Raw genomic sequence first — 19621 nt, 5'->3', positions numbered from 1 at the left:
TGGCGGCTGCAGTGCTTTATGGGTACTCCAGCTGCCACTGATATAACGATGCGGGCTGACCTGTTAGGTCATGGACATTTCCTCGTCTCATTGCAGGCCACTTGCATATGCATGCATGCACAATCAGCCCACATACGAAAAACTATCCCAGGGTAAAAGAGTAGAGACCGTATACCTGTGGAGCCAATAGACCAGGTGATGTTGAGGTTGAAATTGTTTGATGCATTGATCGACATGTCCAGGTTCTTATTGGTCTGAAAATACAAATAATAGAAGTTGGATGAAGATGAAGAAGGCTATGTTTTTTTGTGTCAGTTAGACCTTACTATGCCCAATCCAAACTCATCTTCAAAATCTTACGTCTTAAAATACCTGACTTGACAGGAAATTACATGACGCACAAAACACTTTGTGTCAATAGAAAATCAGATTTTCCATTTGGAAAATATATTCTTTCAATGTTTTTCCTGAGTACATGTTCAACAGTACACCTCAACTTTTAATGCAAGGACAAACCATTCCCATTTCATTTCCAATCTCCACATATAGAAGAGATAAGGAATAAGAATTGAAATGTTACTGCAGTGAGAGAGATTAGAATCATCTGTCCCTGAACAGTTCAGATAGCTTATGTGTGCATAACCTGTAGGGTTCCACCAGCAACAGTGGGCACTGTAGGCAAATGTTGGAAGGATTGGTTTGAGTGATAGCATGATGACTGTACCTGTTCTGTTCAGGTGTGAGGATGAGTACCTGTGATGTTCAGGTGCGAGGGTGAGTGTACCGGTTCTGTTCAGGTGTGAGGATGAGTGTACCTGTTCAGTTCAGGTGTGAGGGATGACCGTAGTTGTCCGTAAGTGTGCATACCTGCTCGGGCGTGGCCATGAAGTTAATAGCAGTGTAGTGATGGTCGTCCTCCTGCAGGAGACTGAAGGTGAACTGGTAATCAATCAGCAGGTTATCTGCAAGGGAACAAAACCCAGTCAGCACTTCTAAAGGCCAAAAGGCACAGTGGGGTAGGAAGGGGGTCACCATGAAATCATAATGAAAATCTGCTGTGTGTTCCCTGCATTGTATTATCTGAGGCAGGAATTGCATCTGCTATGAATAAAGCAAGAACACCCCACAAGCTAGGCCGGATGTGTGCAGGGTTGCAGCATGGGTGGGACTTGACGTTGCCAAAAGATTCAGAGACCTCAGTTGGATTGAGCTGCACAATTCAAGATCCTCCAAACAGTCCCAACACAAACTCTGCCTGGAATGCAAAACGGTACTAAATGATTGTGAGAGAGAGAGAGCCAGAACGAGTGATGTCACTCAGCCTTGGGCTCTGGCAGAGAGGAGGAGTCCCCAGTCAGGAGAGAGGGACTTAGCCCAGCCGTGGTCAGTAAAGCGACAGGCAGGAGTGATTAATCACATGGAGAGACTCCGCACCACAGATATTTATGAGTCTGAGGTTCCCACACTGTGGTGGCACTTACTGGACCTTAACGTCCTGTAAAGCGGTTCAGCCTCTTCAAAATAATGGGTCCAGAATGTTCCCCGCTTACTGAACGACGGCAGCGAGGAGCCCGTTTCTGTTATTAGAGGTTTCGTGTGTATTTACGCAGCAGGAATGTCAGCGTCTACCAAATCTCACAGAGCGCTTAATCGGCTCCTCCGCCCGTAGACTTCACCCGTAGCCGAGACCAATGGAAATTATGTTCGACAAATAGCTGTGTTTTGTTCTGTGGCTCCGCAGAGTTAGTGAAATTAGCGTAGATCAGATCAAAGCCATGGCCTCTCGCTCGAGGCACACGTTCGTGCGCGGTTCATCCCATAAGCTCTTCAGCAAGCTTCACACCCTCCCCATTATCCTGAGGGGGCACAAAGTATTAGCACAAATTCAAAGTACAGAATTATGAGCTATGTTTATTGTTCTTTGTATATTCTGTACATATCTATATATATATATTAATATATAATATATATGAATACTTTCAGCACGCACGGTCTCCACTAGGTTCAATTTATACCTCGTGCGTGTGTGTGTGTGTGTGTGTGTGTGTGTGTGTGTGCGCGCGCGTATGTGTATATGTGAGAATCTGTCCATTCATGAGGTTTCATGAGTATGTGACTGGATGCTCAAACTAAAGAACTAAAAATGATTTCCACAGAACAAACTTCATCATTCTATTATGTTTGATTTTACGCATGTTAGGAAATAAGTCACTTCAGACAACGGGTTTAATCTCTAAATTGAATCTTTCAACTGATAAAGAGATTCCACATACCATTTTTGTCTGAGCCGTCATGTTCAAAAAGAACCGCATCTCCATTCGTATAATTGCGTACATGTTTAAATGAACAGAATGCACACGTAATCTGAGACTAAATCCTGAAAATGTATCCGAGTAGAACTGGGCAAAAAGGAATACTTGTCTCATGACTAATTAATCAGAAACCTAGTCACCAGACTGATTTTAGCCATCGTTTATCCTGAAATTAAATTTCAAAATGAAAATTTCTGCATTGACTAGCAACAATGAAGCGTACACGGTAGCTGAGAGTTAATGAGTTCAGTATTCTGTTTATTGGGTTTATATACACATGCATGCCCCAGCCAGAGTGGAGCAGTCACGGATCAGTCACCAGGCATGTGGAACTGTGCGAGATATCATCTGGTGTAAACGCTGCCAGACAATTCATAATACCAATTATTTTTCTCATTTCATATTTGAGCCACTTTCGACCAGGCACAGATAGAAGATATCAGAGCACGATAGGCAGAAAAAGGGGTGGAATAAACGGCCGTCACTTCCAGAAGTTTCTGGCATGGTACGTCTGTGTAAGCAGCCCATTCTGCAGACGTAAGAAAGTTTCTTTATGTCGATAAAGACGTAAAAGCCATTCTCACTTTCCTCAAACCACTGGCCAAGAACATCTTACGGAAGATCCCATAGCAAGCCATTAAAGGACATTAAAAGTATTGATAAAAGTGAGGTGATCAGATTCTCAAGAGACATTGGGGGCTGGCACACAGACAAACCTGTCTGTGGCGTGTACATGCGTGTGCACTCACTCACACGCACGCAAACACACACACACACACACACGTTCACACAAACACACACACACACACGTTCACACACGCACACAAGTGCACAATTATGTGTTGACTTGAATATATTTAGCTACATGTAGTTACTGAATTTTTTGCAGCTGTTGCTGTAATTACCTGCAATCTAGAAACGTGTTCATATGCTTACTGAAATCCATTAAACATGATTTAACAACAGTTCAGTCTCATTCACAAATGGAAAAAAGCACACCTAACAACCTATTTCCCTGAAATCATTGTAATTCCTAACAATCTTTATGACTATTTTTAACACATTCATATGTAGATAATCAGCAGGCCAAATGACTTTACACAGATCTAATTTGAATGAGGAGAGACAGCCTATGAATTATGGCAGTTTACAGACATGCCATGATGGATACACGTGAAATGAAGATATTCTCAGCCGTTCACTCTCAATGAAATGCCTTTAAATACATTCAACTGTCAGGCAGCATGCGTGGAAGAAGCTTCCTTTATTCAGTTTTTACTGAATTTTATTTTTTTCAGAACAGACAAGGACAAGGTGCTCCAGGAGGAGCTCTGTCTGGCCACAGAGCAACAATGCCTGAACACATCTCATCTTTTCTGATTCAGTCATGCAGGCTATTTTTTCTCTTGACAAAGCATATTTGCTCTGCTTGTTCCTCCCGTTTCACATTATACCGCCTCTAACACGGACCATTTTTCACTAAATCCGCTGCACGACGAAGCCTTTTGTTTAGAGTTGTTTTAAATCTGATACATTGATTGATCGGGAGCGGGACGATCGTAGTCCGTGCTCATCAGGGACATCGCTGTGATTTCCAGCACGGTCCTTTGCGCTCGTCACACTGCACTGCAGGAGCGCCACCTAGTGCCCTCCCACAATGCACTTCTCCCCTTGCTGACAGGGTCTGCCTGTAAATGTCTGAGATTCAGACTGACAGAGCTTCAGTCCTTCCCTCCTTTCTCCTCTCTATATTTTGCCCCGCAGTCTTCCCATTGTAAGGGTGCAGATGGAAACAGTGCTACTTCCAGGTCACTCCAACCGCCATGTTCTGCTTGCACTCAGTCCTCCACGACCGTCCAGAGGAGACTGCCACTGCGAGGAGACGTTCCCTGATAGGGAAGCTGTCTCTCTCTCTCTCTCTCTCTCTCTCTCTCTCTCTCTCTCTCTCTTGCTCTCTCTCTCTGTGCTGATTCAGCCCTCTCATCTCCCCTTCTCCCAAGGTTACCTGGGTTACCTCAGTCAGACCCATGCTGTGCTTGGTTTGGGTTTGAGGACCATGCAGCAGTGCCTGGCTCTGCTCTGTGGTGTCCTGGGTCCCGGAAGGTCAATCTGACCCCTCTGTTTAGACCTTTCAACACTCCATTTCAAGGCATGCCTCTATTCAGTCTGACCGTGTTTCAGTTGAATAAAGCCAACAGCTTTTACACTCCATACAATCCAGGTCAAGAGCTGACTGCAACAGTGAGATATGATGTCAAAATATTTAAATTTCACCCCACCCCTCAGTACACCCAGTGAGTGATTCACTCTCTCACTCCACAGCACACGTGTGAGTGATTCACTCTCTCACTTCACCCCCCACAGCACACCTGTGAGTGATTCACTCTCTCACTCCACCCCACAGCAGACCTACCTGAGGCGAACATTAATTGGTGAGGAATACCAGCATTGTACAGTACCTCCTACCATCTGTACATCTGTCCCAAACCAAACAGTCCTGATGGTAATGTGTCTTTTGAGTCCTGTAAGTAAGTCATTCCATGGGGTGTGATTTATGATGTGGTCCTCCTCTCTCTGCTCATATTTCCTTTCTCTTAATGGTAAAATGGTGGGCCTGTGTAACTGTTAAGAAGATGGATTTTCCACACTTTAAAATCGGAGATGGCTCAGTGAAAGTGGGTGAACGGCCAGAGTGGGGTGACGGGATACTCACAATAGCACGTTCCCCGGAGAGGGTTTCCAAGGTAACGGTTTTCCGAGTCGCATCTGCCGTTCAAAAAGAAAGAAAGAAACTGCATTCAAAAACACCTCCAATCATGAATTAAAATGAACCAACAAGCGTGTGTTAGGGCTAGTGTCAGTGGTCTCTGTGAATGCTGCAACCCTGTTAACCGTAAACCTAAAATTATTTCACTCAGACTGCATTTATAAAAATTTAAAAAACGGGGTCTGCAAATGGACACTGGAGGAACCCAATTTCAACCACCTATGCTTTACATTATATGATATTACAGTGACTTAGCAGACTCATATCCAGAGCAACCTACAGTAGAGGAGAACATCACTAAATCTTAAAAATACAAAGCGGCATCATCAAGAAAGCAGAGAGGAACATTAATAATCAATAAGTGTAACCTAACAAACAACAATGTGCATCATAACTGCAGAAAGTACCGCTAGATAACCTTTAACAACTAGACAATCCTCACACACCTATAACAAAAAATAAATAAATAGTCTAGACAGATCCCACTTCAGGCTTTGCTTAAGTACAGATTCATCAACAGCAGTGCATTACATTTTCAAATCCTGCAAAACCCCTGTTCATCCATGTCTCATAATAGACTAAATGCCCTTCACAATGATAAAGCGCACAAACACACAGGACAACTTCAAGCACAACGACACTGTGAGACTCTGCGGTTCAGGAACAAAAGCTCTGCGTGTCCAAACGCAGAAGAGCAGGCACGCTGGAGCAGGGCACGAGATGACTGCAGCAGGAAGCTCATTTCTGCTCCAGCTTAATCATCTGGTTCATATTAAAACACAAATAAATAAAAAAAACAGAGTTTACCATTACAGAACATTAAAATGGTTTATTATTCTGTAGAGCCTGAATTCAGGGGAGAGATGCATTAAATAAACAGAACTGATGTCACAACAGAATAAAAACATCTGACATCAATCACCGCTCATTCATTTCGTGAATACATGTCCTGAAAAGAATTCTGCGTAATTTTGTTTATTCTGGCACGCAGCTACAGTCACTGACTGTTCGATTCCCACCAACACACTCCGCATGCTGAAAGGAGCGTGCTTGCTAAACGCACACAGACACAAAGAGCGCCTCTAGCATGTGCGTGCCACAGCCCTCCTGTCTACAGGACTGTGAGAGTGAGACTCTGCGGGACCAGTTCTAATGCAAGGCTCAGGGGAGGCACATTATTGTTTGCTGCATTTGTTTTCTAATGATTATTAGGCTCTTGAATTAATCTGCAGCTCGCTACATGACAGGCAGATTAAAGTGCATCAGGAGGAATGTGGAACGTTCTCCTGTGGTTTGAGCCTGCCCACAGAACACTTAACACTCAGACACCAGGGGAAACCATTTGTGTCAAACTTAAGCAGATTATAAATTGTTTTGAAGTGGGGGGGGGGGGGGGGGTGAGCAAGGAGGGGAAAGAAAGAAACTCAAACAGCCTTTAAACTGCATTGTGAAAGGCTCACAAAGAGAGAAAAAAAACTAGAGAGAGCCCCAGACAGTGGTTAATCTGTAATGAGACATCAGGCAGTGTCACGACCACAGAACTGAAGAGGACGAAGAAACAAATTGAGGAAACTACGTAAGGTTGCAGGAGGTTTCGCCGTGTAAGTGGGCCAGCCCGCGGAGAGAAGTGGGGCCCGGCAGGGAGGTTGAAGGTGGGGGTAGTGCGGGTTTGAAACAAAACCTCTACCCCCCATTCAACCCCCCACCCCCCCAGTGCAGGAACCCCAGGGTTCCAGACCACACACCGCTGGCCCTGTTGACCGTGCTGAGCCTAAACAAAGGGCTGTGATTGAGCACTTAACACTGTTTATTTGTTAGTGATTCTGCACAGCTCTCCGCCTCCCTGTTCAGGGAACGTTTCCCGTGCAGGGGGCATACCTGTGGCACTTAAGGGGGGGGGGGGGTCAGGGCTCAAGCCTCGAAGGCCGTCTGTGTTTATTTACTCCTGTTTCTGAGTGCTCGAGCCCCAGCACTCGGCCAAGCTGACAGATTACACAAACCAGCACCCCGTCACCCTATCCTCCCTCGTTCAAAGGCAACAATTAAAGACAATTAACGGACCGCTCTACATCCATTAAAAATGCCAGCTGGCTCTGAACAGACACAAAAATACACAGGAAAACAATAAGAGGCACCAGCAGACACAATTAATAACAAAATCACAGTGTTGACGGCACTGCGATAAATGTGGTCTCATTTGACCCCAAAAATCTACAAAGCCAACAGAGGGTAAAATGGTACACAATTACCTCTAAACCTGCCACTTATATTTCTCCATACAGTCCACATTTTCATTAACTGCAGCATTGACCAGCAGATGAATATGTTCCTACAGGCTCTGTCAGCCAGCTTTCCTACGCGGTCGTTTTGATTCTCCTCATTTTATCACAGTCAATCCGTTTCGTTGAGGGTCATGTGACACCGGCCTTCTCCGAACATTCCCAGAGAGGACTCGGCAAACGTTCTCCACATGGAGCCACTTAAGGAGGGATTTATTTAAGTTTCTTCGGCCGGTGTATACATTTCACTTTCATCTGGCATCTCATCTTGTTCTCACTCGCGTGCGCACGCACACCTGAGAAAACAGGATTAAGGCGCCCTGCTGCGTGCCGGGCATCCACAAAAAAGCGGGAATCGGATTCCTCTGCGCTCCAGGTTGCTATAGAGACCCAGCGTTCTGCAACTCCCTGTCCTGTCCATGGCTGTCCTGCCCTGACCTCTGAACCACTAACGCTAATTCTCCCTGTTCGCAATTTGTTTTTAATTACTGAGAATTTATTTTCTCCTGCTATTAAATAGCTTCTTTTTTTCCCACCTGTTCCCATTGATTTTAACTGAAAAGGCCCATCTAGGAACTAGATCTATGGCTTAAAAGCTAGAAATGCTATTATATGTGCCTCCGGACATGGCTTTGTACAATGTTGTTGTTCTGTTAGTCCCAATCACGTAACAGAATAAGCAGAGTTTATTGCCTAGCTCTGTAACGGAGCTGAATCAGAAAGCGAGTGGTGTGGACTGCCTTTCGCCAGTAATCAATCTAACAGTCAGACTTGTAGCATATACTGAGCTCTCTGGTCCTGACAAGCAATCTGCTGCAGACGGCCATGTGGAACGAGGCCTGTTCTGTCTCCGCTCGCCTCCTCTCCTCCTCGGCTCTGCCAGCGTCAAACTCCAGGACAAACCCCGCACGACAAATTTAACAAGAAAGAGCTGCGCCTCGTCGTCACGGAAACAGCAACGAGGTGGTACCTGCCTTCCCTCACGACTTTAAAATGCCGCGGTGCCTCGTGTAACACCAGGCTCAGGGGCAGATGGGCAGAAGGGATTATTAGCCCAAGGTAAAAAGAGCAGAAGAAAGAGAGAGACAGAGGGAGAGCTATAGAGAGAGAGAGATATGCACTGAATGGAACAGGGTAGGGCTGACTTTATTCTGAGAGAAAGCGCTCTTATAAGGGGAGGAGCATTTACAAGGGGAGGAGTCTATTCTGCTGACAGGAGGAACATTTATAAGTGGAGAGGTTCATTCTAGAGGGAGGATTTATGAGGGAAGGGGAGGAGCATTTATAAATGGGAGGAGTTTATTCCGAGGGGAGAAGCATTTATAAAGGGGAGGAGTTTATTCTGAGGGGAGGAGCATGCACAACATGCAGAAAAAGATGGCTACACTAACAAACGGAACCTGAAGGTCCGCAGCAAGTTGCTGACAGGAATGACAAACCAACGTCAGACAGCATTAGCACAGAGGAGGCACGTCAGTAATAAAGCAGAGCTGCAGCATTGGTAAACGGGTAGTACTGCAGTAGAAGCATCGACTCTTCCTGCCGTTCCCAATGTAATAATATATTGCCACCAAGGGAATCCACGCTGAACTGAAGCCGGATCAGGTGTGAGGTGAAGAACAGTGAATACCATGAAATACCAAGGCAAGAGAACAGAATAACAGCCAGGCCATATCAAATATTTAAATCAATGTGCTCATTAATGAAAGAAACCCAATGCCCGAATCCCAATCACATTTCCAAAATGTCATATCAATCATTGAAATGGGTACCAGTAATCTGGCAATTAACAATCATTATCATTACCCTAAAACCGCATTGATAAAAATCGAAATGACTGTTAAAAAAATCTTCCGTTGGTCCTTCCGTGTATTTTAACAGTGTGTAACCTTCATGAGGAAATTAAAGGGCATTTCATTGAGGAAGCCTTTGCAGCTCCGCGTTACATCATCACACATTCGATAACTTTCATTCGGGTGCAGGACAGTGTTATGACGCAGCACTTTCCCCACACGTACCAACATGGGTGTTCCTTCTAACCTAAATCAATCATCACAAGCAAATCTCTGCACTGAAAACAACCACCAGTCCCTCCCATGTTAAAAAGGTTTGATTGGCAGGAGTGTTTCTAATCCAGTTTAATGGGTCTGAGAAACTGAGCCATCTAATGCATAGGAAGGGGCAAATGAAATCACTCCGTCACCTCTCTCCCTCTCACTTTTTTGGTCCATTCCTCTATTTGCCTCACTCCTCTTAATTTCAACTTCTCTTCTAAATCAATGACAATGTTTGTGCATCAAATCCATTTCTACAGCTGAATATTTACTGAAGCAATTCGGGCTAAGTACCTTTGCTCAAGGGTAAAACAGAAGACCCCACAACCTTTGAGTTACAATCCCACTGCCCTAACCATTACACTACACAGCCTCTTCCCATAATACTCCGCCCCAAAGCCCCACTCCCTTCCCTCTAATGCTCCATCCCTCCCTCCCTCTCTGTATTCCCCTCCTCTCTCCACTGTAAAGCTGAAAAACCAGACTGAGCAGCAGGTGACACTCAAGGTAATATTCTCTCAGCTGGTCCTGAGGTTAGATTACAGAGCTGCAAAGACCATGTGGGCTTCCGCACAGCTTGAGCTAAATATTAGCGGAACACCAATGGGCGGGGGGGGGGGGGTTCTTTTCCTTTTTACGACGTAACGGAAGCGTGGCCTTTCAAAAACACCAACTTCTGAAACGGGCTTCCTGGCTTCACCCAACGCGCGTCAGCCCTTCTGCTTCCCCGTTAATGGCTCTGCGTTAACGGCATCTCCAGAACACCTTCCTGCTCTTAATGGAGTCTTCATTAAAAGCACTCAACGCCCGAACACCTGTTGCATGGGGAGGGGAGCGTATGATAGCGAGGAAATTGTTTATTCATAATCAATACAGCAAAACAACAGATTTTGATTTCACGCTGCGATGTTCAGGCGTGATGGAGCTTATTCCTTCACTTATTTATTTTGACTTTTTACAGAGAAGCACTTGAGCAGAGCAAGTGAAGCATTAAAGAGAGATGCCAAGTTAAGAAATGGATGTCAGAAATGACTGCACAACTCAGCCGCTCTCGCCGATAATCCGTCAGTCGGCTTGTGTACGACTCGGTGATGATTAATAAAATGTTTGACTGAAATGAAGGACATGTTCTTTCCGCCAGCCAGTGACAAATACCACTGCATCGGTATTGCGTTCCTAAACACCGAAAATTCCATTTCTAATCTTTGAAATGGGTTCACTCCCTCTGCCAGTGCGCAGAGGACACCTTTACATATCAATTCTGTCTGTGCTTCACAATATTGAGTATTCTCTTGGGTAAAAAGTGATCATCTTGCGCAATCTTGCAGCAGAATAGCTTATTTTAAAGCCACACTGGTTGGCTTGCTCCTACAAGCGAACCACTATAAAGACATTCGCAGAGAAAATTGGTTGTTACTTTTCTGAAAAACGGTTGGCATGACTTTTGTCATCCGGAAACAACACATCTACAAAAACACAAATCTGAAACGAAGGGCACTATTTGTCATGGGAAAGCAGTTGCGCATCAGCAGAACGTTCTAGAAGCGTGGAGTCGGACCAGCACGGGTCTGCGGTTACTGGTGAAATGAGGCGGGAAGGCCCCTGGGAACGAGGCTCCGGAGGAAGGCGTGCGGTGCGTGAGAACACAAGCGTCTGTTTGGCGTTGATCCCATCAGTGTGCGGCTGGGGTCAAGTCACACTCATACGCTACCCAGCCGCAGTTGCTTCTTGAACCGAGGTCCAAATGTACAAGCGCAAACCTGTACACGGGACACGCACGTGAGTACGTGTGTACGCAGGCAGTCGAGCACACGAGTGCGGCCCCAAATGGACACGCGTAAAAACACTTAAGACTTGTAGCATATACACGGAAAAGCCCTTTGCTGGATTATTCTGAGGTGGCAGCCTTTGGCGAAACTGGTGGTGTTAATCCAGTGCCACTGCCAGAGGCTGGTGTACCCTCTTTGTGAGCCCCATTAAAGGTATTAAACCGCTATTCTTCACAGCCTCTCCATACTGTACATAAACTACATACGGAAACTACATGCTGTAAAACAGAAAATGAAATCAGAGGCCTGAGTGAAAAATCCTGTGTAATAGAAATGATCATTTGTAATATTTAAACATAAAGAGCCAAATAAAAAGAAATACTAAGCCTAGTTTATTCTGTTTAGATTCAATTTTATTTGCCCTGACAACAACAAAGCTCTACTGCCCACTAGAGGAGATAATTTGGTACTGGTCTTTTGGAGAGAAATCTGCTCATGAAAGCACCATTCTTGTCCATGCCAATTTACATCTTAACCAATCAGTGGTGCATCCAATTAGAGGATGACCAATCAGATGGAACTTGCAGTGCCAGAATGGACATACTGTGCACCTCCAGCTCTCCGGTTTAGAAATGAGACACTTTTAAAAAGTAAGTTAGGTCTTTATATTGTGGCTTGACAAAGTTAAAATGCAAAAGTGATTACGCAGGTTCTTTAAGAACACTGGGCCAGCACAGGACTCTTTATTGGTTAATTATATCATGTGGTTTATTGAGAGACAAAACATTTTCAACCAAGTTCTATAAAGCTCATTTTACATTCTGAAATGAAAACCATCGATTTACTTTTGAGATGTAGTTTTGAGGTGACAGCAGAGAGCTAGGTAGCTTGCCAGCAGAAAACCTAAACCTGATATGCTTGAAAACTAGCTGACCAGCTGCACAAGTACGTAGACAGCTTAGCTTGTTATAAACCCAGAGAACATAAAGCCCACTCTTTTTCCAGCTACATTAGCAAGCCAGACAGCTCAATCACTTCTGACAGATAAATTGGCTAACAGTTGCTAAATTTTACCCAGCATCTCTAACCATAAACATGTAGTTCAAATATAGCAACCGTAAAGCATGTGTTCTTGTTACTGTTGACTCTGGTCATGGTTACCTTCACGCGGTCATACTCACAGCTGGCACTGATCTCCTTTGATGCCCTTTGTTGTGCAGTAACACTTTCCACTCAAGACCTGGCAGACATTTGCATGACCATTACATTTACAAGCTGCAGGGAGGAGAGAAAAGCAGAGGAGGGAGGGAGAGTAGAGAGGGAGATACAGATAGAGAGAGAGAGGAGAAAGGCAGGAGAAATGGTCAGTAAGCATAACAACCATGTTCTATAAACACACAGTAATTCATTAAGCAAACACAGACGTACAAGGCAGAACTGGAACTCTAAATTACAGCAGTATCACTGCATGAACTCAAACTGTAATCAAGTGCAGCCCAGGTTCATTAAAGAAGGCTTTTTTCCCTGCGAACAACTAGCCGCAGATTAAAACATGAAACAACAAACTACTGGAATACCAAATTAAAAGCTGACTTCAGCTGGAGGAATGTATTTTTTGTGGAATAACCCCCCTCCCCCACACCCCTAAAGCATCCAAAATCAACATAAGCTCAATACAGAGTGCTGGACTGAGGAACAGATGTACATAATTCAGGCACCTCTTCAAAACTTGTAAGTAATGCATTTAAAGCCATGAAATTTAGCTCATCTGTTCGCTGTCAAAAATGAGCAATTTTTACAGACAGTGAAACGCTTAATGGTTTATCACAAAGTAAACAAACGCTGGCAAAGCCACACATGCAGTACAGGCACCTGTCAGCCACATGTGAGATTACCCAAACCGTTACTTTCTTAAATGATAGAATGGGAGGTCCCGACCCTACATTTAACATTCTTAGAATGTCAGCTAGGGAGAGAGAGAGAGAACAGATGGAGGGGGGACTGATGAGTTTGCAGTTCCTGTCTCTCGTCCCCCTGATGACCCATATCCTGACCCTGGATCTCTCAACGCCGCCAGGAACATCATGGGTAAGCACAATGGGAATAGCACTGAAACCCACACTCATAACTGCATAGAGGACAGTGCAGTACAGTTATTTCCACTGAAACCCACACTCATAGCATAGAGGACAGTGTAGTAGTTATTTACACTGAAACCCACACTCATAACTGCATAGAGGACAGTGCAGTACAGTTATTTCCACGACCACATAGATGACATCAGTACATATTTCCACTGAAACCCACACTCATAGCATAGAGGACAGTGTAGTAGTTATTTACACTGAAACCCACACTCATAGCATAGAGGACAGTGCAGTACAGTTATTTCCACTGAAACCCACTCATAGATAGAGGACATGCAGTACAGTATTCCACTAAACCCCATCATAGCATAGAGGACAGTGTAGTAGTTATTTACACTGAAACCCACACTCATAACTGCATAGAGGACAGTGCAGTACAGTTATTTCCACTGAAACCCACACTCATAGCATAGAGGACAGTGTAGTAGTTATTTACACTGAAACCCACACTCATAACTGCATAGAGGACAGTGCAGTACAGTTATTTCCACTGAAACCCACACTCATAACTGCATAGAGGACAGTGCAGTACAGTTATTTCCACTGAAACCCACACTCATAGCATAGAGGACAGTGTAGTAGTTATTTACACTGAAACCCACACTCATAACTGCATAGAGGACAGTGCAGTCATTTCCACTGAAACCCACACTCATAACTGCATTGAGGACACAGCAACATAGTCAGGGACACCTTCACTACCGCAAATCTATAACACATGCAGTAAAGGCCTCAAGCATGTGGGATCCGGAGTTAGGGATTTGACATAATTTCCTTGCTGGGATCTCTAACTAGACAGAACTTCATCATTAGCGTTTCTGATTGGACATCATTTCTTCACTAGGCTGTTTGATTGGACATTAATTCTTCAGTTGGGATTATGAGTGGTCAGTCTCTCTGCGATTTCCTGAAGGCAGCGACCCAGAACGGCCAACCGCTGAAACAATGCAAGGAGAAGAGCCTTCAGCAGACTGGCCTACTTTCAGAAGACAATAAGGACGGCTCAACATGGACTCTCGCTGAAAGGCACTTGTTGGCTTGTCAGCAGCGGAGCGATTCCACGCAGCGCCATTAGAGATTCCCACATGCTCATCTGCTCACAAAGCCAAGACGACGTCGGAAAATAATCTGTTGGTTTTTTCCTCCTTGATCAAGCGTTGCCAAACACATTAGGATAACTGACACAACCCCCACCACTCCACACCCGCAGCCAAATACACAGAGTACTTTCTCAGCTGAAGGGTGTTATACACAATGCAATTAATTCCACAATAACAACAGCATCTATCCAAATCAACACAAGAGTTCTTCCAGACCTGGTATCACAAGCTGTAACCCTTAAATGGAAGCAGAGTACGTGCATATGTATTTATACATTCCCATAAAATAAAACGCATGAATGTGCAGATAAATTTACTGAAGCATTTCAGGTTAAGAACACAGTTGATGGGCACCTCCAACTGAGTACCGCTGTGTTACAAGACCATTGCTTCAGGCAAGTCCTTTTGCATCGTTCAACACAGACACAGACATACAGACACACACACACACTCGGCCATACACACACACACTCTCCCACACAATCTTTTACACTGTACCGTAAACACACACATCCATAGTCAGCTGCCATACATACATATAGAACCAACAACATAAACACACACGTGCACACGCATGCACACAAACACACACACATATGAACACACAAGCAAAAGCACACGCAGACAAACCCATGCATACAGATGCATCCACGTAAACACACACACACGCATGAATGCACCCAGGCACACACACATACACAGCAGACATGTGAAATGTGTGCTTTTCAAACAGCCAATTAGCTTTAAAGCAGCACGCACGCACGCACGGCATCAGCAGGGATAGAAATAAGCTTAATTGTGTTGTGGAGTGGCAGAACTCCAGAGGGAGAGCTGGGCCGTGGGGTGATTTATAGCTAAATTAGGATCTACAGAATGTACTCAGACAATAGAACTGGAGCATCGTAGATCTGCTGCTGCTTCAGCAGTTAAACATGGACCTGTGGGCTCAACACAACTTTCCCAAACTGCAGAGTCCTCTGCAGTCTTTCTGCACACCTGCGACACACACACACACACACACGCACACACACACACACACACGCGCACACACACACACACGCGCACACACACACACACACACACACACACATACACGCCACACACACACACACACAACACACGCGAACACCACACCACACAACACAAGCGCACATGAACACACACTCACCACACGCAGCAGCGCACAACACACACACACACACACACACGCGCACACACACACACGCGCACACACACACACACACACGCGCACACACACAAGCGCATGTGAATATACACTCACACACACAAGCAGCATACATGTGAAATGTGTGGTTTTCAAACAGCCAATTAGCATCAGAACAAGACACACAACTGTGTGTTACCTTTGAGGGGTGGAGAGACCAAGAGAGAGGCAAGCACTGACAAGCACACACACACAAACACACAGACACACACTGAACAGGGGTTAAGCTGAAAATTGATGTTAATTGCCAGACTTTAGAGACAACATAATTATAATACGCATTTTTGCTGAGATACATTTTATGGATTTGCAATTTCTAAACCCTGAGAGCATCATTACCTGCCATCTGTGTCATAAAACTCATAAACTAAGCATCACTCCAGCAGGGAAAGAGGGATGGGGAGATGGAGGGGGAAAGGCAGACAGGGAGGGACAGGTACAGAAAGAAAGAAAGAGAGAGCGCTTTAGATAGAGTCAGATAGAAAGAACATGAGCAAATGAGAGAGAGAGACACAGAGAAGCTGGATGAGCTTTGTGGATGTTGTCTCATTGGTAGAGGTAGCCATTACGTCACATACATCAGTGTTGAGGAACATTTAAAATGGAGGAGGAACTTGGAAGAATGCTATTCACAAATTGAGCAGATCCGCCTAAAGACAGACAATAATAAGGTTTAAACAGTTTATCTGTTAAAAATATCATCAACATAAAAAATTCAGTCAGACTAAGAGTCACCTGCAGAATCCTGATAAAAACTAGCTTATGTGGGTGACTAAATTCAAGGTAAAATGGGAATTCTACTGTGGTCAGTGATTTACAGAGATGAGGCTGTGTGTGTTGGGGGGGACTAAGCACCAGTGGTGGTATAATCTTTCAGTAGAAGTTCATGATTGGATCCTAATGGTTTGCTCTTCTTAAATGCTCCTTGAAAATCTGACTAAGTTCTACACAGCTCTGAATATTTGCATCAGTCATTTGGTTTTCAGGTCCTGTATTTGCATGATACAGTACCTAGTCTGGAGACATCACACTATTCACTGAAATAAGTCCTACAATGATGACAAACACAGTGCAGCACAATCAGAGGCATGGGAAGTTGTGGAGCAACTGAGGTGCTGTTCTGTCCCACTAGTGCTGACTGCACAGAACCCCCCACCCCGTCGCTGGGATTTGATATAAATCACATTTCCTGTCTGTTGCGTTGTCTCCGTGGAGCCAGAGCAATGTCCCCCGCGGAAGCAGACCCACAGGGGCGTGGTCACAGAGTCACAGAGAGCGGCTCTACCACCCACGCCCAACTGCGAACACCAAACCCATCGTCACACTTCATACAGCCTTCTCTGTCACACTCCCACTACACTGGTGTGGTTACAACACCGGTGCATGTTCTAGTCATGCTCAAGATGCACTATGAACACTCACAACATCAGACCCCGTAAAGATTGCAGTCGGAAGCGTTTCACACAAGGCTGGAAAGAAAACCTCATTACAGCCCATGGTCTTGGAATAATTTAAAGGCAAATCTTAACCTGATAATTTTATTACACAGGCGCATTTAAAACTGAAGCTTTCAAATGCCTTCTCTCAGTCCCCATATTTTAAATAGCCATCTACTTTAACTGCGTCCTTTTTTTCCTTTAATGGAATGAGGTTCCGATTGAGTGCATTGCATATGACCACTTCCTTGGCCTCAATAGTTGTGTATTTGTCCCTCTGTTCTGCTGTTTCACGGTTAGGTCTGGTCTGTAAATGCGGTTTATAATCTCAACTTCGCCTCCTTGCAAAATAATAATAAAAGTTTAATAATAATATGCTGTGTGGTCCTACAGTGCAGTCTTTACAGCAGTTCGATCTCAAAAAAAAATTGGTTTTAAATTTCAATGTGACATTCTCGTAAAATAAAGATCTGGCCAAACGGTGTGAGTGTACGCCTGGCTGTACTGTGGCAAAAGCTGGCCGGCTATGATGGAGGGACCCTTGACAAAGAGGTTAAAAGATTTTCAGTTTCAAAAGGTTAATGATGAATCCTGAGGCGGGAAATACTAACAACCTCTACAGTGCCGAAATAAAGGCCAGCTTTGATACGTCATCACTCTGAAACACCCTCTGCTCTAGCGCTACAACATTTTTCTCCTCTTCCAATCCAGACTCCAAGAGAGTTCGCACCAAATAAATTGGCGGTGGAAGGGCTTTGAGTAAATGTGGCTGCTTGGCACTGGATGTGTGGAGATGTACCTGTCCCTGTGATGCATGCAGCTGTCCCTGTGATCCAGGTGTATTATTCATCATCTATCGTGCGACCCCCACCCCATCCCCACCCCCCCACCCCCCAGGGGTGCAGTCTGATTCATGTGTGTAAACAGGCCACCGCAGAGTTACACCTGCTCCTGCCCTCATTAACTCTGAACAAATGCGTAAATAAATGAGCTGGTGGGGGGGAGGGGGGGGGTACCTGTCATTAATTAATGAATACATGCTGCTTTTCTGTGGCGGATGCTTCTAACAAATATGCAGTAACACCGTGTTTGAAAATACATTTTTGTGTACTATGACAATATGACCGCATTTCATTTCAGTGGTTCCGCTGGTCCCATTTAAATAACCCCCCATCTCAAATGCAGATTAGACCCTACAGGTATGGAACTCATGCTTGAGGTGGGGGGGGGGGGGGTCATGCCCTCCCTCTTTGTGCATTAACACACTAACAGTGGCCTCATCCCTGAATCTCTCCAAGAAGAAGTCTAGCAGCAAGGATGGGGGGATAGTACGAACTTCAGCGGATGAGCAAGTGAATGCTTTAAAACTGGAATATAGAGGTTGTGAGCACATGGACAAGTGAACACCAAAAGCTTAAAATCAAAGCTAGTGTCAAATGAATAAAGAGAAAAAATGAGCCAGAAGCTTACAAGTGAGTACAATAGATAGTGTACACTACAGGAGGAGAGAGAGGAGGAATACATGCTGTAGTGTTCAGAAAGGGGGGTCGATGGAGAGGGACCCAGAGGCTCAGACACCCTGCCCGTTGAGACTGGCCTTTTCAGAGCAAAGGGCTGTGAGATCCAGAGAGATATCCAGAGTGAAATTAGTTTGAGCCCAAAGAGACGGTGCTTTTCCTGCCCTCCTGCCCTCCACAACCCGCAACCTGCAGCTCCTCCAGGCCCAGAGTTTAATTAGCGGGCGTAGCGGGGCAGGGGGGCACAGCGCCGGTTCCCCCTCCCCCGCACACACGCGCCCTGGCAGGAGGAGAGACGCCACCCCCCCAGACAGGTAATAAATTAGTAGAGGGAGCAGAGCAGATGTCCCGGGACTCCCCGTTGTTCCGTATTCGCGGCGACGTTGCCGTACCCCCCGGGCCCAGTTCTGGAGCAATTAGCCGTGATTAAGAGCTGATGCAGCCGTCCTCGTACGCGGGGTAACCTCCACCCGGGTTACCGTATACCTGTCCTCCATCCCCCCCAGAAGGCCCAGCGCTCAGTCCTGCTGACGCACGCGCAACCCGCCACCACTTCCCAGCTCGGCCCATCGATCCGCTCCGTCCATTTATGCTTTTGTAAGCCAGCCAAAAGTGACAGGGTGAATAAATATTTCATAAAACGCCGATTCTGGAGAGCAACGGCACGATTTTTATTTATCAATTTTTCATACGTGTATTTTTTAACGGCCGGAGTTTGACACGCATCCACACTTTGCTGCGTGGACGTCTCCTCGGGTCACAAACGTGTCCTGATTAATGTTCGGCTCGCTACCTGGGGGAGCGATGCAGAGCTCTCACAAAGAGAACCCTCCGGAGAGACCGAGTCTCAAACTGAGCACTTCAAGCTGAGCTGATCATGATCTTTGCCAGAAATGTGACTGACTGACTATTTGCATTTTGCATCAAACCTTAAAATTAGGTAACGCAGTCCAGAAATATTTTTTTTTCTTAGCTGGTGTTTGGGACAGTGTGTCCGTTGAGCTGGGGGGGGGGG

The 19621-nt window shown here is 45.2% G+C and overlaps 1 protein-coding gene across 5 annotated transcripts in view; it reads right to left on the bottom strand.

The window, feature by feature from the left end:
* Window positions 1–19621, bottom strand: part of LOC135245161 (attractin-like protein 1) — a 194026-nt gene that overhangs the window by 110758 nt on the left and 63647 nt on the right. For 4 of the 5 annotated variants that reach the window (XM_064318051.1, XM_064318052.1, XM_064318053.1 and 1 more), the window contains exons 21-24: window positions 12363–12456; window positions 5026–5078; window positions 868–962; window positions 176–254 (exon numbers count right to left, since the gene is read on the bottom strand). In XM_064318051.1, coding sequence (XP_064174121.1) covers window positions 176–254; window positions 868–962; window positions 5026–5078; window positions 12363–12456 — 321 coding nt within the window. Of the gene's footprint in view, window positions 1–175; window positions 255–867; window positions 963–3559; window positions 4935–5025; window positions 5079–12362; window positions 12457–19621 lie in introns of those variants that run through there. The other variant, XM_064318054.1, reaches the window with a different exon arrangement.

The sequence above is a fragment of the Anguilla rostrata genome, chromosome 18 (genome assembly GCF_018555375.3).
Source record: "Anguilla rostrata isolate EN2019 chromosome 18, ASM1855537v3, whole genome shotgun sequence".
Classification (NCBI taxonomy): Eukaryota; Metazoa; Chordata; class Actinopteri; order Anguilliformes; family Anguillidae; genus Anguilla; species Anguilla rostrata.
Note: the sequence above shows the minus strand (reverse complement) of the source record. Positions and strands in the feature narration are given on the sequence as shown.